The 27,151-nt window shown below is 39.3% G+C and overlaps 1 protein-coding gene across 1 annotated transcript; it reads left to right on the top strand.

Moving 5' to 3' along the window:
- The first annotated feature begins 566 nt into the window (after positions 1-566).
- Positions 567-15,369, top strand: smyd5 (SMYD family member 5). Its single transcript, XM_061976740.1, has 13 exons — positions 567-746; positions 6,497-6,605; positions 6,685-6,824; positions 6,897-7,018; positions 7,085-7,154; positions 8,987-9,091; positions 9,154-9,216; positions 9,452-9,522; positions 9,585-9,691; positions 9,783-9,839; positions 10,258-10,352; positions 10,617-10,687; positions 14,236-15,369. Exons 1-13 carry the CDS (start codon positions 654-656, stop codon positions 14,360-14,362), a joined length of 1,230 nt encoding a protein of 409 aa, XP_061832724.1. The 5' UTR covers positions 567-653; the 3' UTR covers positions 14,363-15,369.
- Positions 15,370-27,151: the final 11,782 nt, after the last annotated feature.

The raw sequence follows: 27,151 nt of genomic DNA, 5'->3' as shown, positions 1-27,151 counted from the left end.
TTTTGTTGGATTGATTAATTAAAAAAAAATAAAATAAAATTTAAATAATAAAAAAAATAAAATCGATTTTTTAAAAAGGCCCTGCGATGAGGTGGCGACTTGTCCAGGGTGTACCCCGCCTTCCGCCCGATTGTAGCTGAGATAGGCTCCAGCGCCCCCCGCGACCCCAATGGGAATAAGCGGTAGAAAATGGATGGATGGATGGATTTTTTAAAAATGAGAATCGATTCTGAATCGCACAACGTGAGAATCGCGATTTGAATTCGAATCGATTTTTTCCCACTACCCTACACATGCCTTTACCGTGTATATAATTGAACAGTGTTTATGTTGTGTATAATGTGTATTCATAATATGTTGTGCAAAGGAAATTTCATAATTTTTGGAAGCTCATCTTGTATTTGACATTGTTTACAGGGTTAGGCGCAATAAGTGTTCAACTTCAGCCTAAACCGTTTCGGTCTGCAACATTTTCAATTTTTGAATGTACAACTGTTTGTTTATTTTGTTGACCACTGACCGAAGAAATAATCAACTGAACTAAAACTATAGCTGCTGTTCACACTTTGGCCGTCGGAGGGCGCTCCAAGTGACGCGCGGCGGATCTCCCGACAAGAGTACCCGGATGGAGAGGTGAGAGGTTGTGTGCCAAGATGGCGGACCCCGTGGATGACATGTTTTCTTTCTGCGTGGATCCCGCTAAAGTCGCCGCTGGTGTGGATGTGAGATTTATCGACAACGTCAAGGTTGGTGTACTTACTGACGTCTTTTGACTCTTGCGTGAGCTTTAAAGGTGGGCTGCTTCTTGTCGCTTGTCGGGTCGAGAGGAAGTGGAGTCTGTACTAGCATGTAGTTTCTCTTAAACACGAGCATTTATGTTGTTTTCACCAGCGAGTAAACCACCAATGTGGGTTTTCAGTTAGCTCATAGAGACATTTGGACGGTTTAAAAGTGATTTTTTACAGCAAGGTAACGTGAAGAGGCGGGACAGCAAGACACAAACAAACGATGGCATCATTAGCATGGCTTTTGATTGATTGATTGATTGATTGAAACTTTTATTAGTAGATTGCACAGTACATATTCCGTACAATTGACCACTAAATGGTGACAACCTGTTTAAGTTGGGGTCCATTGATTCATGATACAGATATATATCATCATCATAATACAGTCATCACACAAGATCATCATCAGAGTATATACATTGAATTATTTACATGATTTACAATCTGGGATGTGGAGGGGGGGGGGGGGGGGGTGGGGGGGTTTGGTTGATATCAACACTTCAGTCATCAACAATTGCATCATCAGAGAAATGGACATTGAAACAGTGTAGGTCTGACTTGGTAGGATATGCACAGCAAGTAGTGGACATAGAGAGAGAGAGAGATCAGAAAGCATAAGAATAAGTATCTACATTTGATTATTTACAATCCGGCATACTTGCCAACCCTCCCGGATTTTCCGTGAGACTCCCGAAATTCAGCGCCTCTCCCGAAAACCTCCCGGGACAAATTTCCCCCCGCAAATCTCCCGAAATTCAGGCGGAGCTGGAAGCCACGCCCCCTCCAGCTCCATGCGGACTTGAGTGAGTGTCAACAGCCTGTATTCATGTCCGCTTTCCCACAATATAAACAGCGTGCCTGCCCAAACACGTTATAACTGTAGAATGATCGAGGGCGAGTTCTTGGTTTCTTATGTGGGTTTATTGTTAGGCAGTTTCATTAACGTCCTCCCAGCGCGGCAACAACACACAACAACAGCAGTCATGTTTTATTCTACCGTAAAGCAGTTTGTCTGCCGTAAACAGCAATGTTGTTGTAATATATTGAGTTGGAGGCAATAACCAGGCGAGGTGATGAAGTACGTCTCTTTACTGTAGACTTCAGAACAGACTCACACACTTGACGTCAGGTGCGCAACACCACGTAAATCGTTGGCCAACCAAAAAGTAACCCCAGTACGCTATCGCCAACATTCACCAGGTGATGGCAACAGACAAACATAGATCACTCTATTACATTCCTCCCCTTTTAGAAATGTAGAAGTTACTCAAAAATAAATAAACAACCCAACCAAAAAATGCAGCAGTTCAATTAAAAAACTGTACTTAAGCCACATTCTTTTTTTTCTTTTTTTAGTACTGAACTCTTAACCCTCATTTGTAAACACCAACATGCTTATTATACAAACAGTATTTGTACACTTTTAACACAGATTTTTATACTGTCTTCAGAGATTCAGTTTTTTTGTTGGTACTCGAAACCTTTCTGGGTATCTGCAAAAGGATGTTCAGCATGGTTAGAAAAATAGTGACAGAGAATAGAACAAGGATGGACAATTCAACCCTTAATTCAACAATGAGTAGATGAGTGTTATGTGTGTGTATATGTGCAAATAAATGAACACTGAAATTCAAGTATTTCTTTTATTTATATATATATATATATATATATATATATATATTTATATGTATATTTATATATATAATAAAATAAATATATATATATATATATAGCTAGAATTCACTGAAATTCAAGTATTTCTTATATATATATATATATATATATATATATATATATATATTTATATATATATATGTATATTTATATATATAATAAAATAAATATATATATATAGCTAGAATTCACTGAAAGTCAAGTATTTCTTATATATATATATATATATATGAAATACTTGACTTGGTGAATTCTAGCTGTAAATATACTCTTAGCCACGCCCCCGCCCCACCCCCCACCAATCCGAGGAGGTGGGATGTGGAAGGGAGGGTGTTAGTTTAGGGTTGAAGTTGTCTGGAGGTGTTCTTTTAGTGCGGTTTTGAAGGAGGATAGAGATGCCCTTTCTTTTAGACTTAGACTTCCTTTTTATTGTCATTCAAATTTGAACTTTACAGCACAGATAAGAATGAAATTTCATTACATAAGCTCATGGTAGTGCAGGATAAAAAAGCAATAAGGTGCATATATAAATAAATAAATATATATAAATAATATATATAATATATATAAATAAATAAATAGATTACTGTACAGATAAATATATTGCACTTTTTCACATGCGTCCACGTCTATGGATGTATGTTATATTGTCTTTTTTATCCCAGCGAGTTAATTCATTTTGGGGGGAATTGAGGGGATAATTTAATTATGATGCGTTCAAGAGTCTTACGGCCTGAGGGAAGAAGCTGTTACAGAACCTGGAGGTTCTGCTTCGGAGGCTGCGGAACCTCTTTCTAGAGTCCAGCAGTGAAAACAGTTCTTGGTGGGGGTGGGAGGAGTCTTTTGCAGATTTTCTGAGCCCTGGTCAGGCAGCGGTTTTTTGCGATCTCCTGGATAGGAGGAAGAGGAGTCCTGATGATCTTTTCCGCCGTCCTCACCACTCTCTGGAGAGACTTCCAGTCTGAGGCATTGTAGGCTCCAGTCCAGACAGAGATGCTGTTGGTCAGCAGGCTCTCTATAGTGCCTCTGTAGAATGTGCTGAGAATGGGGGTAGGGAGCTGTGCTCTTTTCATCCGACGCAAAAAGTGCATGCGCTGCTGAGCTCTTTTTTACAAGAGCTCCGGTGTGTAGGGACCAGGTTATATTGTCAGTTATCTGCACCCCCAGGAACTTGGTGCTGCTTACTATCTCCACCGCTGTGCCGTTGATGTAGAGTGGGGCGTGGCTGGACTGGTGCTTCCTGAAGTCAACGATGATCTCCTTGGTCTTGTTGACATTCAGGACCAGGCTGTTGGTTCTGCACCAGTCAACCAGATGTTTCACCTCCTCCCTGTAGTCCATGTTGTTGTTGTCACGGATGAGGCCCACTACTGCCGTGTCATCCGCATACTTCACAATGTGGTTAGTAGTGGACCTGGCGCAGCAGTCATGAGTCATCAACGTGAACAGCAGCGGACTCAGGACGCAGCCCTGGGGGGAGCCTTTGCTCAGGGAGATGGCACTGGAGGTGTTGTTGCCCACTCTCACAGATTGGGGTCTGTCTGTGAGGAAGTCAAGCAGCCAGTTGCAAAGGGGGGTACTGAATCCAAGGGGGGCCAGTTTGCTCACCAAGTGCTGCGGGATGATGGTGTTGAATGCTGAGCTGAAGTCCAGGAACAACATCCGCACGTGTGTGTCCTTTCTTTCCAGATGTCCTAAGCTCAGGTGGAGTGCAGAGGAGATGGCGTCCTCTGTGGAGCGTTTAGGGCGATAAGCAAACTGGTATGGGTCGAATGTGGGGGGAAGTCTGGAGACAATATATTCCTTTACCAGCCTCTCGAAGCACTTCATTATGATGGGGGTGAGTGCAACGGAGCGGTAATCATTGTTGGGAGTGCATTCCATATTGATGTGGCATAGAAGGAGAATGAGTTAAGACCTTTGTTAGATCGGAATCTGGGTTTAACGTGGTTAGTGCAGCTCCTCCTGGTGTTGTGGTTATGGCGGTCATTTACGTTAAGGTAGTTTGACATGTACTTTGGTATCAGGGAGGTGCAGCGGATTTTATAGACTAGGCTCAGTGCAAGTTGTTTTACTCTGTCCTCCACCCTGAGCCAGCCCACTTCTCCAAAGTGGGCTGGCTCATGACACATTATCTGTATGTAATATTGGCTGCATTTCTGATGCCATGTTGTTCCAGACCACAGCAACAGTTACCCAGCTTGCAAAGATTGTTATAAATCCATTAGAAGAAGACAGCCTTCCGTTTCCTTTAACTTGGACACACACATCTATACCTTTGGCCATTAAACACCAGTAATTTCCAGAAGTTATCTCACCCTCTGAGAAGCCTCCATGTTACTAATGATTTCCAATGTTGCAAAAATGTGTAGAATAAAAATTAAAATACAACATTTCTGTCAACGAAGATTTGCATCAGCCTTTGATAGTAGGCTAATATATACACTTACATCATGTGTTGACTTCATTATAACACTCATATAAGGCTTTTAATTTTTCCACACAGATTTGTTTTTTGTATTTTTGGTCCAATATGGCTCTTTCAACATTTTGGGTTGCCGACCCCTGTGCTAACCATTGTCCAGTTATTGTTATATCTTGTTTCATGATCACATTTCTGAGTATGTCGTTATGTTGCAATTACAATTTCAAGACGCTAGATGGCAGTAGTGTACAGGTTAGGGCAATGGTTCTCAAACTTTTTTTACGCTAGTATCACCTCAAAAAACACCATAATGGCCCAAATTAACCTACAATAGCGCAGTAGGCCTAATTATTAATCAAAAACAAGGTAGATGTTTTATCTAACAAGTATAGTTGATCTGTTTGGCCACTGTAACATTACGCACAGTTTGAACAGTAACACTGTGTTTGAATATTTGAGTGATTCTTGGGCGTACCACTAGATTGAACCTGTCTGCCACTGGTTGATGCTGTGTTGGTCATTTCTGTCCCTGCGCCCTAGAAAGTGTTAATACTGTAATGTACTGTAGTACTCTTAATTATGCACCAACTGTTTGATGCTAACTTGCGTCTTAGTTGTAATTTTCACTAACAAATATAAAGGTGTTACAATGGCTAATGTGGATCACTAATGTAGCATGTCAATAGCAAAGCCATTGTTTATTAGCATCAAGCTAGCGCATTGGCGGAATATTGGAGCCTTGCTTATGTTGGTGCGTTTTTTTGAGTCAAACTCTATGTTGGCATTGATCTTTGCAACATTACTTAGCGGTAGTTTGGCTGATTTGATCCCCAAGTACCGAAGTGCAGCTGAGTTGGCAACCCACGCACTGAAGCATGGCACCGTTTTAGTACCTGTCCGGTTCAAACACTGATGACATCTATTAAACGAGACAAGAAGCAAGGAAATAAACAGAGACAGAATTAAATTTTGCTCAATTTGAGGAGAAACGTCTGGTCTGTACTCTTGTACACTCTCCAGCACGCTCTGGCGAAAGATTGTTCCCCTCCTCCTTTATTTGGACTTTCCCTGACCACATGGCAACAGCTGCTTCCAAAGGGACGTGGGTTGTAAACAGCGTTGCCTTTGGTTACAGAACAGTTCAAAAGAAAAGGTCGTAAACAGTTCACAGAAAAGGTCGTAAAAGAGTCCAAAAAGAGGTTCATAAAAGAGTTAAAAAAAGCGGTGCCTGGAGGGGAGTCTGGTCCTGCTTCCTCTTCCCTTTTGTAGTTCTTGGGTCAGACAATATCTTTCTGTTGATTACAATACATGAAAGAAACAGAAACCCTCATTTTGCTTCCCCCCTACACGGTGGAGTTTTACAAGCCTTCTTCTTGGTAGGTTCAAAGACAGCTTTTGGTCTTCTCGCCGAGAACTCAGTTCAACACAAAGTTTTTGTGATAACTTAGATAAAATTATTCTAACAGTACCGATACCCTTCCCTAATGTGAGCTACTGTGCAGAGCTCGTGCTGGGTCAATCTTACAACTGTGGCTGATTGACAAGTGGTTGTTGGCTTCATTTTAAGATGTGTAGCAAAGCCTGCTTTTTTTCCACTGTTACAATAAAGGGGAAAGGTCTGTTTGCCAAGAGAAGCATCAAGAAGGGAGAGACCATTTTCATCGAGCGACCCCTGGTTGGTGCCCAGTTCCTGTGGAATGCTCTGTATAAATATAAAGGTGAGATTTGACATAGCATCAAGATTAAGTTAATTTGACATCATTTAGAATGGGTGTTTTTTTGTTTTTTTTCCTTCAGCGTGCGAGTACTGCTTGCGAGCTTTGGAGACAGCAGAGGACAATGCAAGAAGACTCAGCAACAACCCCGCCCTTAGCCTTCCATACCCTGAACTCTGCCGGGTTCGACCGGAGCGCCACCAAGTCTGCCCTCAGTGTCAGGTCAGGGTCCACACCTGAAAGTTCCGCAGGTGTCCCGTCTTTTCTCGTCATGGTGTACCCGTATGTTGATAGGTGATGTACTGCAGCGCGGAGTGTCGGCAAGCGGCGGCCGATCAGTACCACCGAGCGCTGTGCCTCGGCCCGTCCCAGGACGATCCAGACCACCCCGTCAACAAGCTGAAGGACGCATGGAGGTGACCGTGATGCTTTATTTAGGGCGGCATGTGTCTTCTTGCTTTAAAATGTTTTTCTTTGTGCAGGAGCGTTCACTATCCTCCTGAGACCTGCAGCATCATGCTGATGGCCAGGATGGTCGCCACCGTCAAACAAGTGAGTTGGCCATGTTCTGTTTCTCTATTCTGTGTGGTTGCTAATAGTGTTGTCCCGATACCAGTACTTTGGTACCGGTACCAAAATGTTTTTGGGTACTTTTGTAAATAAAGGGAACCTCCAAAAAATGTCATTATTGGCTCTATTTTAACAAAAAATCCTAGGGTGCATTAAACATATTTTTTTTATTGCAAGTTTGTCCTTAAATAAAATAGTGAACATACAAAACAACTTGTCTTTTATTAATAAGTAAACAAACAAAGGCTCCTAATTTAGCTGCTGACATATGCAGTAACATATTGTGTCATTTATCATTCTATTATTTTGTCAACATTATTAAGGACAAGTGGTAGAAAATCAATCAATCAATCAATCAATGTTTATTTATATAGCCCTAAATCACAAGTGTCTCAAAGGGCTGCACAAGCCACAACGACATCCTCGGTACAGAAAAATGAATTATTAATCTACTTGTTCATTTACTGTTAATATCTGCTTACTTTCTCTTTTAACATGTTCTGTCTACACTTCTGTTAAAATGTGATAATCACTTATTCTTCTGTTTGATACTTTACAATACCGGTAGTTTTGGATGATACCACAAATTTAGGTATCAATCCGATACCAAGTAGTTACAGGATCATACATTGGTCATATTCAAAGTCCTCATGTGTCCAGGGACATATTTCCTGAGTTTGTAAACATAATATACATTTTAAAAAAGGAAAACATATTTTGTGACGATAAAAAAAATATCCCTCAAATCATAGTAGCATCGACTAGATACGCTCCTGTACTTGGTATCATTACAGGGGATGTCAGGTGTAGATCCACCCATGGCGTTTGTTTACATTGTGACGCCGGTGAGCTACGGTGTGTAGTGAAGCATGTTTAGCTATTCCTCGTCCTGCAGGGATGATACTTGTAAGAAACTTACTTTATTTGTCGCCATGGAGACAAGGATTAGTGATTTAGAAGTAGCTAAAACACTGCAGACTGCGGCTGGACGCTAGCCGCTAGCTAGTTAGCCGTGTCTTAAAGGACCTTTTCCTGAGGGCGTTTCAGTGTTATAACTTCACCTTTATCGTCAGTTTTTAAGCCAAAATGTGTCCGTTCTCCGTTTTCTGTCTACACACTATGTCTGCTTGTAAGTACTCTGTGATTGTGCGCTGCCGAACATGTCTGCTCGAAAACCAGCAATGACACGACATGACTACAACGGAGGGGCGGGGGGTTGACGGTACTTTTTAGAGGCGGTATAGTACCGAATATGATTCATTAGTATCGGGGTACTATACTAATACCGGTAACCGTACAACACACACACACATACTGTTTTTCCCTCAAAATGTTGTAAAAAAAAATCCTACTTTGATCTTGGTTATGCTTTTCCTCATAATAATAATATAATAGATGTTCTTTTCATTTACATAAATCTCAAAGTGCTACTGCACAAACCAATATTTAAAAGTATAAAAGCTTAGCCATTACACAGATAAAATGCTAAGACTAAAACACATCAACAGTTAATGTTTTAAAGTCATAATGTTCTGACTTAAGGAACAATATTTCAACGTTATGCTTCTCGAAGTAACTTCCGTCGTACTAGTATGACTTTATTGTCTTAATATTTTAACTTTATTTGAGAAAAGTGTTTACCTTTTTGGCTATATATATTTATTTAGCTTTCTTGTAGAATTGTATTTTTAGAATATACTGTGGGCCAATAAAAAAGAGAAACAATTGCACTTTGGACACCCTTAAGTGTTTAAAGAGATGTGCTCTCTGTTTTCTACATCCGCTATAACAAGAACCTCATTTTTCCGGTCCAGGCCAAAGAAAAAGCGCACTGGCAGAAACTCTTCTCACATTTCTGCAGCCGCACAGCCAACGAGGAAGAAGAGCTGGCCCACAAGCTGCTGGGGGAGAAGTTCAGAGTGAGTCAAACTCAAGTGCAGAATATCAAAAACTCTGCGACGTGACCTTGTGCTGTTTTTAGGATCAGCTGGCGCTTCTGCAGCGCACTTTTAAAGAAGCTTTGCATGACGATCATCTCAATCGGGTAAGTTCTCTCTGGCCTTAAAGGTCTAAAATTGTTCATTATTCAGAAAGTACCCATGTAACGGCCTTTTTTGGGACTGTTGATGACAGAAAGTCTAAATACACTCACAGGACATTTCATTAGGAACACATTTAGCTAGATTGCATTTTTGTGCCCCTTCCCCTCCACATGATCTTATTTATGCAGGTATATAATAGTGTATAAAAAGACATTAGAGGAGTTGTTTTCCTTCTAGTGGTTTGTTCCTGAGGGATTCCGCTCGCTCTTCGCTTTGGTCGGAACCAACGGACAAGGCATCGGAACAAGGTCTGCTCTTTTTATTCCCTTCCTTTTTCTTACACACTTTTCATAAGTAAACTTTTTGTCAGCTCCCTAAGTCAGTGGGTTCATGCCTGCGACGCAGCAGAGATTCCTGCCCAGCAGAGGGCGCAATTGGACTCCTTTATTGACCAGCTCTACAAAGACATAGAAAGAGGTGACACTTTTTTTTTTGTCCCCGATTTGGATTAAATTATTCTTTTGTGTAACATTTTTTTTAACGTATGTTTGTTCTGTCTGCCCTGCAGAAACGGGGGACTTTCTAAACTGTGAAGGCTCAGGACTGTTTTTACTCCAAAGCTCATGTAAGTGCAATTCATAGAATTTGTATTCTTTATTTATTATTTGTGTGTGTGTGTGTGTGTGTGTGTGTGTGTGTGTGTGTGTGTGTGTGTGTGTGTGTGTGTGTGTGTGTGTGTGTGTGTGTGTGTGTGTGTGTGTGTGTGTGTGTGTGTGTGTGTGTGTGTGTGTGTGTGTGTGTGTGTGTGTGTGTGTGTGTGTGTGTGTGTGTGTGTGTGTGTGTGTGTGTGTGTGTGTGTGTGTGTGTGTGTGTGTGTGTGTGTGTGTGTGTGTGTGTGTGTGTGTGTGTGTGTGGAGAGAGAGGGAGAACGTTTCATTTATTATTTATTTTATATTACATTTATTAATTTCACTTTTATACTAAAATGTCTGTGAAATATAAATGTTTTCATGTATAATTTTGTCCACAACGTCTTCTTCCAGGCAATCACAGCTGCATACCAAACGCCGAGGCTTCTTTCCCGGACAACAACTTCCTGCTTCACCTCAGTACCCTCAGCGACATCAATCCCGGAGAGGTCAGCTGACACATGGGGGCGGGGTCAAGGGTCATGCATGTGGGACGCTTTGTGCCCGTCTTGAATTGAAGGCTCACACTTCGCCAAAGCTGTGGTCAATACATTCAAAGTAAGGTCACAGCACTTCTAACATTTGTACAGTTATTGGAAGATTACTAACAGCTGCATGAAATGTACAACATTCAAGTGGAAAGAGAAGTTAAGCACTAGTGCATGATGGGGGATTTCTGTCAGTGTGGACTCAAACATGTGCTTTCTTCTCAGGAGATCTGCATCAGTTACCTGGACTGCTGTCAGCGGGACAGGAGCCGCCATAGCCGACACAGGATTCTGAGGTAAGAAAAGGGCCTTCTGCGATGAGGCGAGGACGGCAGGTTGAGCTGGCCGTAATGAGGGCCTGCAGGCAGACGTGTTGAGGCTCCGCCGGCCGCTAGCAGCTTACGTTTATCGATCCTCCATCTTTGAATTGATTCACCACGCTTCCAAACTTTGACAACTTTTTTTTTCTTCTCCCTCATTTTCAGTGCTCACTGACAGCTTTCATGAGGTTTTCTAGTATTAGCTCGGGCTCTTCATAGCTTACACAGCAAAATAATAAGTTACTCAAAACTTGGAGAAAGTATGAAGACAGTAGGACAGGGGTCACCAACGCGGTGCCCGCGGGCACCAGGTCGCCCGTAAGGACCAGATGAGTAGCCCGCTGGCTTGTTCTAAAAATAGCTCAAATAGCAGCACTTTCCAGTGAGCTGCCTCTATTTTTTAAATTGTATTTATTTACTAGCAAGCTGGTCTCGCTTTGCTCGACATTTTTAATTCTAAGAGTTAATTCTAAGAGAGACAAATCTCAAATAGAATTTGAAAATCCAAGAAAATATTTTAAAGACTTGGTCTTCACTAACTGACAAAGAAACAGATAACAGATTTGGTGTCCAGTTCAAAGTGTGACATGATTTATTTCAAAATTTGAGAGTTGACTTTTGTATTTTACATGAGTTATTATTTGTACAAACATGGTGCAAAGTAATTCATGATTTGTTAAAAAATGTTAGTGGCTCACTAGTTAAAATGGGATATTGTGATTTCACAAGAGTGTCTTAGAAGTGATCATTTGAAAATGTTCAATTTGATATCATATTGATATTTATCTGTTTCTATATATATTTATTGTGAGAAATCATTAAGATGATCAGTGTTTTCACAAATATAAATATAATTAATTATTAATAATAACATAGTGTTAAAGGTAAATTGAGCAAATTGGCTATTTCTGGCAATTTATTTAAGTGTGTATCAAACTGGTAGCCCTTCGCATTAATCAGTACCCAAGAAGTAGCTCTTGGTTTCAAAAAGGTTGGTGACCCGTGCAGTAGGACTTGTTAATATGTGTATTAAATACATCAAATAAATAGTCAAGTATAACAGGACTTGGAATATTACTACTTCTAATGATTAGTTTTAAAACATAGAATCTGATTTTTAAGATATGAACAATAAAAAATTTAATATGCATAAAACTTTTGAAATGATAAGAAACAAATGTCCTTAAGTACCATTTGTAGTGGTACATTTGTAGTGCCATTAAAATATTAGTATTTGCAGTTTTAAAAATCACCTAAATATGAAGTATAATAATCCACAAATAATTAGATTAGAAGGGATATGTGTTGCTTTTAATCTCCATTTAAAACACTTCCTTGTGAATTATTTTTATATAGCACTTTTCTCTAGTGACTTAAAGCGTGGTCTCCATAATACGCAGCTTTGCTCCACAGTCACTTTTATAACCTACTTTCTGCAAGATGTTCCAAGATTGCAAATGAAACCAAAAGTATCATATTTGATCTTTTCAAAAAGTGTACTGTTTAAATATGTATCTTGGAGTCATCCCTGGCCTTTTTAAATTAAATCAATTAGGAATGTATGCTGCCGATACAACAATATTCAAACTAGTAATTGTTTCTATGTTCTTACATACTGTTAATAGTACACAATAATCCAAAATAACTACAGTTTCTCCCTCAGAACTTATTCCCTGGATTTATGAACATGAACAAAAACAAAACATAAAATATTTGGGGGGAAAACTATCGATCATATAATGATACTTGGAATCGACGCCACCAAACGATGTATTACATTTTACATGTGAGAACTATTATTATATTTTCCTCTCTCTACACTCTTATTTACTTTCTGCATCCACACCTTTTCAAATGTACTAAGCATCTTTTACTTGATAGTGTTTCCAGTTAGCTTAGCTATTATTAGCATGCCACTAACTGTGTAACATGACTAGGAAAAAGTCAGACACCCCATGAAAAAGCACAGAAAAAAAAAAGTTGGCAAGGTTTGTAAGCGTGGTGAATCAATTCAAAGATACAGGAAGATCAGTGATAATGCTACTTAAGAAATGTAGTTAATTATTTATTAACTTAAGGGAGCGGCTCCACACTGTGTATGGAGACACATAATAAGCTGCTTGACAGCTGGTGGACTAAAATAAATACAATATTAATTAGAGACAATCAGTATTTGTATGTTGGGGAAGATTTTTTTTTCATGAAAACTGGCTGATTGGAGAGCATGTTAATTTAACGGGTCACAACATTAGATACATGAGTCCACTTTTCAAACAGACTTAAAAAAACTTCCTTATGCAGCATTTATTTCACTGCATGTTATAATGGCCATTCCAACCTTCTCTCCTTTGCACACACCAAATTGTAAAGTCCCTGCTTTTTTGCCGTCTGGGTTTCGCAACTAATATATATATATATATATATATATATATATATATATATATATATATATATATATATATATATATATATATATATATATATATATATATATATATACATATATGTATATATATATATATATATATATATATATATATATACATGTATATGTATACGTGTGTGTGTGTGTGTGTGTGTGTGTGTATGTATACATGTGTGTGTGTGTGTGTGTGTATATATATATACATATGTATACATTTATACACATATACACATGTATATATGTATACATATGTGTGTGTGTATATATATATATATATATACATGTATATGTATATATATATATATATATATATATATATATATATATATAATGTGTATGCATGCATGCATGCATGCATGTGTATATATATATATATCAGTGGAGGTACTGAACCCCACCAGTTTCATATGCGCATTCATCGAACCCTTCTTCAGTGAATTTTTTTTTATGTGTATATATGTATACATGTGTGTGTGTGTGTGTGTGTGTGTGTATGTATATATATATATATATATATATATATATATATATATATATATATATATACATACACACACATGTATATGTATACATGTGTGTATATATACACACACATATATATATATATATATATATGTGTGTGTATATATACACACACATATATATATATATATATATATGTGTGTGTATGTATAAATGTGTGTGTATATATACACATGTATACATACATATACATATACATGTGTGTGTGTGTGTGTGTGTGTATATATATATATATATATATATATATATATATACACATACCCATGTATACATGTGTATATATGTATACATATGTGTGTCTATATTTATATATACAACTAAACATGGAAATATTTATTTGATACACTTAGAACATGGAATGAGAGGACAGATCAATCTGTGAAAGTCTCTGCTTTGGTGTTGTAAGAATGTTTCTAAGTCAGCAGAGACAAAATCATCTATTTTATTGCAAATGATCCCACTCCAATTGTTGTTGATAGCTTTGGCAGCCCGTTTAAGCGGCAAGTACCTCACGTGGTGAAAGTGAAAAAGCTAGTGTAAAGTTTAGCGGTGCCATTTATAAAGTGTCTCCTTGCAGAGAGAACTACATGTTTGTCTGCTCCTGCCTCAAGTGCGTCTCCCAGTTGGATGAGCCGGACATGACGTCGGACGAGGAGGAAGAAGCGGAGGGCGATGATTTGGAAGACGAGATGACGGACGTGTGATTGAACAAGTCATGACCAAGTCAGTCAATGTATGATGTGTTGAAGTCCAGTGTTTACTTGGTCCAAGCAGACATGTGCTTTAAATGCCACCAAGGAGGAGCAGGTACACACTTTAAAGACCTTCTCTCAATAAAGTCACACGTTATGGAAAACGTTTGCTCTCAAAAACTGTCAATTCTTTTTTTAAAGTATTTTTTTTTGCTGTCAAAGTTACACATGTGATTAATGTATGAATGCAGATTAATCACGCAGGCGATTTTAACAGTTACCTGAAGGGGTTTTTATACACCACTTTGGTATTTTAGATCAAATTGTTACTAAGTTTTGAGTACATAAACAAGCATTAAAGTAAAACATTTACAAAATGTGTTGAAATGTTTTTACATTGTAATTGATGGAAGCAAGTGATTGACAGCGACTATACAACGTTTAAGAGTGAAATTCATTGATTTTAAAACGTGTTGGCTGTAATATTACATTTTCCTGGCATTTTATTCTTTTAAAATGTAAACTTCTCATAACATTACTTTTATAAAATAAGTATGCCTTTATGATCGTACTGTTGTAATTTTTTTTAAAGCTAATGTAATAACAATTATGTTTTTATATCTGTATTTATTCTTGTAACATTACTTTATTCTCATTAAAAAAAACATTACAATACTTGATTCACTTGCTAAAAAAGTATGTTTTTCTATTTCTTTTTTTTGCCTTAATATTTCCATTGTGTCTCTCTAAAGAAAAAAAGTGGTCTGATTGTGACAATTGTCTTACTTCATATTTTCTTTGTCTTTTTAGTGTGTCCTTGATCGTCCTTTGCATCGCAGAGCCTCCTTATGTAACCATGGAAACAGTGTGTGTCATTGTTCATTACTGTATATTTCCACACACTGAGCAGAAAGCATACACTTCAATTTAAAGTAGCAGTAGAGTGGAAAAACAAGTTGCCTCTATATTGAAGCTATTGTCATACATATGTGATTTATGACTTCCAAAGTTTGCAAATAAATAGAATAGTATTTATCTCACGGAGATTCCCAAGTTATTTTGAGAGATAACGTGACGTCAAGGAGGAACCACAAAACTCTTCCCCATTAACAAACAATGATTAGTTTGGGAAAAATTATGATCCAGGACCTTATATTTTTGAGCCCGAGCACAAAGAGGATGAGCAATAAGCTTTCAAAGTTGAGTGCTAAACTGATGAAGCTTTATTGTGACATATAGCATTAGCACCATTGCAAGGTGCTAAACATACAAACTAACCACTTTAAACCATAACAAAACAAACATTTACTGTAATATTTCCATTCCCTCTGGGATGCTGACTGACTGGGCACCAACATAATTCTGTTTGGACGGATGAAGGAGGCAGGGGGTATTGAACTGGAAATAAATTTTGGATTTTGGAAATAAAAAATTGCATTAGGGCACAACAAAAAAAAGTTGAGGCCATATGAGAGGAAAGTGAGTGTGGAGGATTTGAAATTTTGCCAAGAATACATTAGAACTGATTAAAGTTGTGTAGTAGGATGATTTGGTGTTGTTTAGGCAGTCTTTGTAGTGTTGGATGTACATGTCCTTGTGTACAGTGAGACCAGTTTTTTTGTAAAGACGTTCAAGTTGGCGTCTTTGTTTTTAACTTGGGGACACACACAGCAAGCCTAGACAGGAGGAGGACAGAGTGTAGGTACACAGCACATCAGAGGGTCAAATGTGCGAGAAAATGAGAGCAGACAGTGTTGACAAACAATGTTGTTTCACTATCATTGTGTTTTAGTGAAACAGGTTCTCAATTAAATATGTCATTGGGACCCGAAATCTAGCTTCAAGAAGACCAAGAATAGCTTAGTGGTCAAAGCAGCTGGTGCCCAATCAAATGGGGCTGGGTTCAAATCCCAGTCAGGTCACTCTGAAACTAGTAAAGATCGCGTCAGAGGAATAAATATTTTGTATGATAGTTTAAATGTTCTCAATAATATATGTCTTTGGGGCCCAAAATCTAATAACAATAAGACTAAAGATAGCTGAATGGTTAAACAGCTAGCTCCCAACCAAAGGGTTCTGGGTTCAATCCCAGTCAGGTCACTCTACAACTACTAAATATCCACTCAGAGCAATTAATCTTTTAATTTAAAAAAGTTTACTGAGACAGTTCTCAATTATATATGTCTTTGTGGCCCGAAATCTGGAAACAAAAAGACCAAGGGTAGCTGAATGCTTAAACAGCTAGCTCTCATTCAAAGGGTTCTGGGTTCAATTCCCAGTCAGGTCAAGCGGCTTGTGGAAAAGTGCAGGTCAAAGATCCTTTCTGTGACAGGAGCACTCTACTGTTTTAAAATACATGTTACGAAACACAAATCAAAGATCTTGTTTGACGGGAGCACTAAAAAACTGGGGGAAAATGCAGTTCAAAGATCCTTTCTGTGACATGGAGCACTCTGCTGTGTTAAAATACATGTTACAAATCAAAGATCTTGTTTGACGGGAGCACTAAAAAACTGTGGAAAAATGCAGTTCAAAGATCCTTTCTGTGACAGGACCACTCTGCTGTATTAAAATACATGTTACAAAACACAAATCAAAGATCTTGTTTGACGGGAGCACTAAAAAACTGTGGGAAAATGCAGTTCAAAGATCCTTTCTGTGAGAGGAGCACTCTGCTGTATTAAAATACATGTTACAAAACACAAATCAAAGATCTTGTTTGACGGGAGCACTAAAAAACTGTGGGAAAATGCAGTTCAAAGATCCTTTCTGTGAGAGGAGCACTCTGCTGTATTAAAATACATGTTACAAAACACAAATCAAAGATCTTGCTTGACGGGAGCACTAAAAACTGTGGGAAAATGCAGTTCAAAGATCCTTTCTGTGAGAGGAGCACTCTGCTGTATCAAAATACATGTTACAAAACACAAATCAAAGATCTTGTTTGACGGGAGCACTAAAAAACTGTGGGAAAATGCAGTTCAAAGATCCTTTCTGTGAGAGGAGCACTCTGCTGTATTAAAATACATGTTACAAAACACAAATCAAAGATCTTGCTTGACGGGAGCACTAAAAACTGTGGGAAAATGCAGTTCAAAGATCCTTTCTGTGAGAGGAGCACTCTGCTGTATCAAAATACATGTTACAAAACACAAATCAAAGATCTTGCTTGACGGGAGCACTAAAAAACTGTGTAAAAAAAATGCAGTTCAAAGATCCTTTCTGTGAGAGGAGCACTCTGCTGTATTAAAATACATGTTACAAAACACAAATCAAAGATCTTGCTTGACGGGAGCACTAAAAACTGTGGGAAAATGCAGTTCAAAGATCCTTTCTGTGAGAGGAGCACTCTGCTGTATTAAAATACATGTTACAAAACACAAATCAAAGATCTTGCTTGACGGGAGCACTAAAAACTGTGGGAAAATGCAGTTCAAAGATCCTTTCTGTGAGAGGAGCACTCTGCTGTATCAAAATACATGTTACAAAACACAAATCAAAGATCTTGCTTGACGGGAGCACTAAAAAACTGTGTAAAAAAATGCAGTTCAAAGATCCTTTCTGTGAGAGGAGCACTCTGCTGTATTAAAATACATGTTACAAAACACAAATCAAAGATCTTGCTTGACGGGAGCACTAAAAACTGTGGGAAAATGCAGTTCAAAGATCCTTTCTGTGAGAGGAGCACTCTGCTGTATTAAAATACATGTTACAAAACACAAATCAAAGATCTTGCTTGACGGGAGCACTAAAAACTGTGGGAAAATGCAGTTCAAAGATCCTTTCTGTGAGAGGAGCACTCTGCTGTATCAAAATACATGTTACAAAACACAAATCAAAGATCTTGCATGACGGGAGCACTAAAAAACTGTGTAAAAAAATGCAGTTCAAAGATCCTTTCTGTGAGAGGAGCACTCTGCTGTATTAAAATACATGTTACAAAACACAAATCAAAGATCTTGCTTGACGGGAGCACTAAAAACTGTGGGAAAATGCAGTTCAAAGATCCTTTCTGTGAGAGGAGCACTCTGCTGTATCAAAATACATGTTACAAAACACAAATCAAAGATCTTGCTTGACGGGAGCACTAAAAAACTGTGTAAAAAAATGCAGTTCAAAGATCCTTTCTGTGAGAGGAGCACTCTGCTGTATTAAAATACATGTTACAAAACACAAATCAAAGATCTTGCTTGACGGGAGCACTAAAAAACTGTGGAAAAATGCAGTTCAAAGATCCTTTCTGTGAAAGGAGCACTCTGCTGTATTAAAATACATGTTACAAAACACAAATCAAAGATCTTGCTTGACGGGAGCACTAAAACACTGTGGAAAAATGCAGTTCAAAGATCCTTTCTGTGACAGGAGCACTCTGCTGTATCAAAATACATGTTACAAAACACAAATCAAAGATCTTGCTTGACGGGAGCACTAAAACTGGAAAAATGCAGTTCAAAGATCCTTTATGTGAGAGGAGCACTCTGCTGTATTAAAATACATGTTACAAAACACAAATCAAAGATCTTGCTTGACGGGAGCACTAAAACTGGAAAAATGCAGTTCAAAGATCCTTTCTGTGAGAGGAGCACTCTGCTGTATTAAAATACATGTTACAAAACACAAATCAAAGATCTTGCTTGACGGGAGCACTAAAAAACTGTGGAAAAATGCAGTTCAAAGATCCTTTCTGTGAAAGGAGCACTCTGCTGTATTAAAATACATGTTACAAAACACAAATCAAAGATCTTGCTTGACGGGAGCACTAAAACACTGTGGAAAAATGCAGTTCAAAGATCCTTTCTGCTGTATCAAAATACATGTTACTACACAAATCAAAGATCTTGTATGACGGGAGATAGCTAAATTGCTGAGCCCAAGGATAGCTGAATGGTTAAAGCAGCTAATTTCCGATCAAAGGTTTTGGTGTTCAAATCCCAGTCAGACCACTCCGAAACTAGTAAAGATCTAGTCAGAGGAAAAAATATTTTGTATGATAGTTTAAAGGTTCTCAATTAAATATGTTATTGGAGCCCGAATTCTGGGTTTCTGCAAGACCAAGGATAGCTGAATGGTTAAAGCAGCTAGCTCCCAATCAAAGGGTTCTGGGTTCAAATCCCAGTCAGACCTTTCTGAAACTAGTAAAGATCTAGTCTGAGGGAAAAATCTTTTGTATGATAGTTTAAAGGTTCTCAATTAAATATGTTATTGGGGCCCGAATTCTGGGAGCTATAAGACCAAGGATAGCTGAATGGTTATAGCAGCTAGTTCCCAATCAAAGGGTTCTGGGTTCAAATCCCAGTCAGACCAATCTGAAACTAGTAAATATCCACTCAGAGCAATTAATCTTTTAAATGAAAGTTTACTGAGACAATTCTCAATTATATATGTCACTGGGGCCCGAAATATGGTCACGATAAGACCACGGATAGCTGAATGGCAAAACAGCTAGCTCCCAATCAAAGGGTTCATGGGTTCAATCCCAGTCTAGGTCTGATCGGCTTGCCAGGCACAAGTGAGCAAGGGTGGGGAAGGACATTATGTGGGGGTGTATCACCTCCCCCACACAGAGTAAAGTTAAGTGGTAGCTGGTTAATTAACTTATAGTTAAAAAGGTAAGTATGGGTAATAATAATAACAAATAGTCTATAGTCCAAAAGTCAAGGGTAACCTCGGGGGTTAGCTCCTCCTGCTTGCTTGAGGCTAAAGTTGGTAAGTGTACCATCAGTAATTCCTAGGCTGGGATGGGCGGGAATAGGAAGATAGATAATTAATCATTGTGAGTGTTGACCAATCAGCTCTCCTGGTCTGACTAATTGCAATATGAGATAATTAAAATAAAAAAAACTGCAATTGATACAATAAAAAAATTGAGAAGAATTTTTTTTTTGGATAATTAATACTAATTAATTATAGTTACAATCATTCATTATTAATTGTCAAAATTATAATTAATACTAATTAATTATAATTAGTGTGTTGATAATTAATTATCAACACACTAAATTATTCCACTTGCTTTAATTTTTTTTTTTAATTTTCCCAATTATGTTCTTTCTATTTGGTTTATTCATTATCCAATTAGAATTGTTTCATCTTTCATTTACTTTATTATCTCAATTGCAATTAGTCAGACCAGGAGAGCTGATTGGTCAACACTCACAATGATTAATTATCTATCATCCTATTCCCGCCCATCCTAGCCTAGGAAATACTGATGGTACACTTACCAACTTTAGCCTCAAGCAAGCAGGAGGAGCTAACCCCCGAGGTTACCCTTGACTTTTGGACTATAGACTATTTGTTATTATTATTACCCATACTTACCTTTTTAACTATAAGTTAATTAACCAGCTACCACTTAACTTTGTGTGGGGGAGGTGATACACCCCCACATAATGTCCTTCCCCACCCTTGCTCACTTGTGCCTGGCAAGCCGATCAGACCTAGACTGGGATTGAACCCATGAACCCTTTGATTGGGAGCTAACTGTTTTGCCATTCAGCTATCCGTGGTCTTATCGTGACCATATTTCGGGCCCCAATGACATATATAATTGAGAACTGTCCCAGTAAACTTTCATTTAAAAGATTAATTGCTCTGAGTGGATATTTAGCAGTTGTAGAGTGACCAGACTGGGATTGAACCCAGAACTCTTTGATTGGTAGCTAGCTGTTTAACCATTCAGCTATCCTGTCGTATTGATCCCAGAATTCAAGCCCCAATGACATATTTAATTGAGAACCTTTAAACTATCATACAAAATATTTTTTCCTCTGACTAGATCTTTACTAGTTTCAGAGTGGTCTGACTGGGATTTGAACGCAGAACCCTTTGATTAGGAGGTAGCTGCTTTAACCATTCAGCTATCCTTGGTATTACTGAAAGGAGATTTTAGTCCCCAATGACATATTTAATTGAGAACCTGCCTCAGTAAACTATGATATAAAAGAGTTATTTCTTTGACTGGATTGTTCCTAGTTACCAAGCACCCTGACTGGGATTTGAACCCAGTCCCAGACCTATTCTTGGTCTTCTTGAAGCTAGATTTCAGGCCCCAATTGAGAACTTGTCTCACAAAATAATGATAGTGAAACAAAACACTAACTCCCTACTGTGATTTGAACCTAGTACCCCTTGCTTGGCGGCCAACAGTGTTAACCACTCAGCTATCCCAGGTCTTGCAGAACTAGATTCCAGGCCCTAATGACAAATATAATTGAGCACCCGTCTTAGTAGACTACAATGGAGGTGAACCAAAACTTTGGAGCTTTGTTAAGTTACTGATCAAACAAATAGTCAATCATGAAATTGCTGCTTTTACTGCTGTTGGGCAGCACACACACAGAGTACTTACAAGCAGACACAGTGTGATAAACATGAAGGTGAAGTTATAACACTGAAAGACCCTCAGGAAGAGCTGCTTTAAGACATGGATAGCTAGCTCGAAGCTAACATCCACCCACAGTGTTTTAGCTACTTCTAAATCACTAATCCTGGCCTCCATGGCGACAAATAAAGTACGTTTCTTACAAGTAGCATTATCACTGGAGGACGAGGAATAGCTAAACATGCTTCACTACACACCATAGGAGGATACAATATCTCACCGCCGTCACAACGTAAACAAACGCCATGGGTGGATCTACACCTGACATCCACTGTAATGATACCAAGTACAAGAGCGTATCGAGTCGATACTATGATTACATCAATATTTTTTATCGTCACAAAATCTTTTTTCCTTTTTTTTAAAATGTATATTATGTTTATAAAGTCAGTAAATATGTCCCTGGACACGTGAGGGCTTTGAATATGACCAATGTATGATCCTGGAACTACTTGGTATCAGATCGATACCTAAATGTGTGGTATCATCCAAAACTAATGTAAAGTACCAAAGAAGAGAAGAATGAGTGATAATTACATTTGAACAAAAGTGTAGATAGAAAATGTTGAAACAGAAAATAAGCAGATTTTAACAGCAAATGAACAATTAGATTAATAATCTTTTTTTTTTTACAGTTTGTCCCTCATAATGTGTACAAAATAATAGGTACGGTAGATAAATGACACAATATGTTACTGCATAGGTCAGCAGACTAATTAGGAGTTTTTGTTTGTTTACTTACTACTAAAAGACAAGTTGTCTTGTATGTTCACTATTTTATTTAAGGACTACATTACAATAATAAACATATGTTTCATGTACACTAAGCTGTTTTGTTCAAATAAAGCTAATAATGCCATTGTTTTGTGGTACCCTTTAAGAAAAGTATCAAAATACATTTTGGTACCGGTACTGTTACGTAAGACGCAGGGGGAAGGAGACGGCACGACAGCAGGAGGTCTAGCTCAACGGGTTTTATTTGAGCTTGATGATTACGTAGGGTGTGTATGCTACTATGTGTGTGGATGCAGGGCTATGTGTAGAAGTTAACCAAATAAATATAAGTTACCAGAGGTTGTTCTAAGTGTGTGATGGTTGTGGCAGCAAAGAAGTCCAGGGGGCGAAGCAAAAGAGGTTCGTGATCCGACCGAGGTCCGTGGGGGCAGGAGAGAGGCGTCCAGAAGTCCAGGTCCAAGTGTGGGGGTCAAAGGTCGAGGAAGGCAGTCAGAGTCCAGGGGGAAGATGGGCAGGTGAGGCGGAGACACGTAGGTACTGAGGGAACAGGAGATGACAAGGACAAATAAGGACTAGGCACGAGGGAGATAAAGCGAGCAAAAGAGAGCCACACAGGTGAGGAGCCAGAGACGGGAAGCTTACTGAATCAGGGCTTTGTTCCGGCGTGGAGTAGTCAGTGGAGTGAGCCTTTATGCTGCTGCTTCTCGTCAAGACCAGGTGCGTTGATTGATGATTGCCGCGGTCTGCGCGGCGCGTGCGGGGGCGTATCCTGCGGTGCTTGCAGCGGAGCTTCGAGGAGCTCCTGTCGAGGAGGGAGAAGCAGACTGCACGAGCGCCGTAACAGGTACCGGTCCAAAAATATTGGTATTTGGACAACCATTTATTTATATATATATATATATATATATATATATACACATACACACACACACACACACACACACACACACACACACACACACACACACACACACACACACACACACACACACACACACACACACACACACACACACACACACACACACACACACACACACACACACACACACACACACACAGGTAAAAGCCAGTAAATTAGAATATTTTGAAAAACTTGATTTATTTCAGTAATTGCATTCAAAAGGTGTAACTTGTACATTATATTTATTCATTGCACACAGACTGATGCATTCAAATGTTTATTTCATTTAATTTTGATGATTTGAAGTGGCAACAAATGAAAATCCAAAATTCCGTGTGTCACAAAATTAGAATATTACTTAAGGCTAATACAAAAAAGGGATTTTTAGAAATGTTGGCCAACTGAAAAGTATGAAAATGAAAAATATGAGCATGTACAATACTCAATACTTGGTTGGAGCTCCTTTTGCCTCAATTACTGCGTTAATGCGGCGTGGCATGGAGTCGATGAGTTTCTGGCACTGCTCAGGTGTTATGAGAGCCCAGGTTGCTCTGATAGTGGCCTTCAACTCTTCTGCGTTTTTGGGTCTGGCATTCTGCATCTTCCTTTTCACAATACCCCACAGATTTTCTATGGGGCTAAGGTCAGGGGAGTTGGCGGGCCAATTTAGAACAGAAATACCATGGTCCGTAAACCAGGCACGGGTAGATTTTGCGCTGTGTGCAGGCGCCAAGTCCTGTTGGAACTTGAAATCTCCATCTCCATAGAGCAGGTCAGCAGCAGGAAGCATGAAGTGCTCTAAAACTTGCTGGTAGACGGCTGCGTTGACCCTGGATCTCAGGAAACAGAGTGGACCGACACCAGCAGATGACATGGCACCCCAAACCATCACCCAACCATGCAAATTTTGCATTTCCTTTGGAAATCGAGGTCCCAGAGTCTGGAGGAAGACAGGAGAGGCACAGGATCCACGTTGCCTGAAGTCTAGTGTAAAGTTTCCACCATCAGTGATGGTTTGGGGTGCCATGTCATCTGCTGGTGTCGGTCCACTCTGTTTCCTGAGATCCAGGGTCAACGCAGCCGTCTACCAGCAAGTTTTAGAGCACTTCATGCTTCCTGCTGCTGACCTGCTCTATGGAGATGGAGATTTCAAGTTCCAACAGGACTTGGCGCCTGCACACAGCGCAAAATCTACCCGTGCCTGGTTTACGGACCATGGTATTTCTGTTCTAAATTGGCCCGCCAACTCCCCTGACCTTAGCCCCATAGAAAATCTTTGGGGTATTGTGAAAAGGAAGATGCAGAATGCCAGACCCAAAAACGCAGAAGAGTTGAAGGCCACTATCAGAGCAACCTGGGCTCTCATAACACCTGAGCAGTGCCAGAAACTCATCGACTCCATGCCACGCCGCATTAACGCAGTAATTGAGGCAAAAGGAGCTCCAACCAAGTATTGAGTATTGTACATGCTCATATTTTTCATTTTCATACTTTTCAGTTGGCCAACATTTCTAAAAATCCCTTTTTTGTATTAGCCTTAAGTAATATTCTAATTTTGTGACACACGGAATTTTGGATTTTCATTTGTTGCCACTTCAAATCATCAAAATTAAATGAAATAAACATTTGAATGCATCAGTCTGTGTGCAATGAATAAATATAATGTACAAGTTACACCTTTTGAATGCAATTACTGAAATAAATCAAGTTTTTCAAAATATTCTAATTTACTGGCTTTTACCTGTATATACACACACACATATACATACATGTATGTATGTATGTATGTACGTATATATGTATATTAGGGATGTCCGATAATGGCTTTTTGCCGATATCCGATATTGTCCAACTCTTTAATTACCGATACCGATATCAACCGATACATACAGTCGTGGAATTAACACATTATTATGCCTAATTTGGACAACCAGGTATGGTGGAGATAAGGTACTTTTTAAAAAAAATTAATAAAATAAAATAAGATAAATAAATTAAAAACATTCTCTTGAATAAAAAAGAAAGTAAAACAATATAAAAACAGTGACATAGAAACTAGTAATTAATGAAAATGAGTCAAATTAACTGTTAAAGGTTAGTACTATTAGTGAACCAGCAAGCACGCACAATCATGTGTGCTTACGGACTGTATCCCTTGCAGACTGTATTGATATATATTGATATATAATGTAGGAACCACAATATCAATAACAGAAAGAAACAACCCTTTTGTGTGAATGAGTGTAAATGGGGGAGGGAGGTTTTTTGGGTTGGTGCACAAATTGTAAGTGTATCTTGTGTTTTTTATGTTGATTTAATTTTAAAAAAAAACCCCCAAAAAAACCGATACTGATAATAAAAAAAACGATACCGATTATTTCCGATATTACATTTTAACGCATTTATCGGACATCTCTAATGTATATATATATATACATATATATATATATATATATATACACATACATATATATATATATATATATATACACATACATATATACATACATATACATATACACTTGAGATGCGCGGATAGGCAATTATTTAATCCGCAACCGCATCAGAAAGTCGTCAACCATCCGCCCGATGTAACATTTGATCAGAACCGCACCCGCCCGCACCCGCCCGTTGTTATATATCTAATATAGACGATGCAAGGCATTAGTGAGGTTATAAAGCTTTTGCCTGTTAAAGAAAGGAGACTGATCCAATGCAGCACAGACATTTGCGTGCCACGCTGTCACGACCCAGACGCACACCAGTGCGCAATCATATGGGAGCCGCGCTGAGCGCACCTCCAAGCGCGTCTCGCTGCCGGCGACGGCCGGGTATGGGCCCGACGCTCCAGCGCCATCCATTTTCAGGGCTAGTTGATTCGGCAGGTGGGTTGTTACACACTCCTTAGCGGGTTCCGACTTCCATGGCCACCGTCCTGCTGTCTATATCAACCAGGGTGAGCCCCACCCCTTTCGTGAGCGCACTGCGCGCGGAGTGACCCCTGTTACGCGCCCCCGGCAACAGGGGTGGCGGGCAGGTAAGCTGCGCGGGCGGAGTGACCCCTGTTACGAGCCCCCGGCCACGGCAGCAGGTAAGCTGCTTACCTGCTGCGCGTGACGCCGGCCGCGGCGAAGGCGTATGAGGCGGGGTGTCGGTGCGGTGGGCGCGGTGGTGACCCTGGACGTGCGTCGGGCCCTTCTCGCGGATCGCTTCAGCTACGGCTCCCGGTGGGGCCCTCTCGGGGGAAGGGGCCTCGGTCCCGGACCCCGGCGAGGCGTCCCTTCTCCGCTCCGTAAAAGTGTCCATCTCTTTTTTTTTTTTTCTTCTGTTGTGGCATATGCAGCAGGTGCCTGCTCGTTTTTCGTATGTGGGTAACATTTAACTATGTATATATATTTCCGAATTGGTTTAACTGCCACCCGCCTGAATCTATTTAAAATCTTTTTTTTTTTTTATTTCAACCGCCCGACCCGACCCGACTCACGGATAAAATCTAATTTTTTTTTATTTCATCCGCCCGATCCGCGGACTCCGCGGTTGTGCCCGCAAACCGCGCATCTCTAATATACACATATACACATACATATATACATATATACATATATATATCTCTGACTAATTGCAATTGAGATAATAAAATAAATGAAAGATGAAACAATTCTAATTGGATAATGAATGATGAGGTGGCGACTTGTCCAGGGTGTACCCCGCCTTCCGCCCGATTGTAGCTGAGATAGGCTCCAGCGCCCCCCGCGACCCCAAAGGGAATAAGCGGTAG

This window comes from Nerophis lumbriciformis, linkage group LG16 (assembly GCF_033978685.3).
Source record: "Nerophis lumbriciformis linkage group LG16, RoL_Nlum_v2.1, whole genome shotgun sequence".
NCBI lineage: Eukaryota > Metazoa > Chordata > Actinopteri > Syngnathiformes > Syngnathidae > Nerophis > Nerophis lumbriciformis.
Note: the sequence above shows the minus strand (reverse complement) of the source record. Positions and strands in the feature narration are given on the sequence as shown.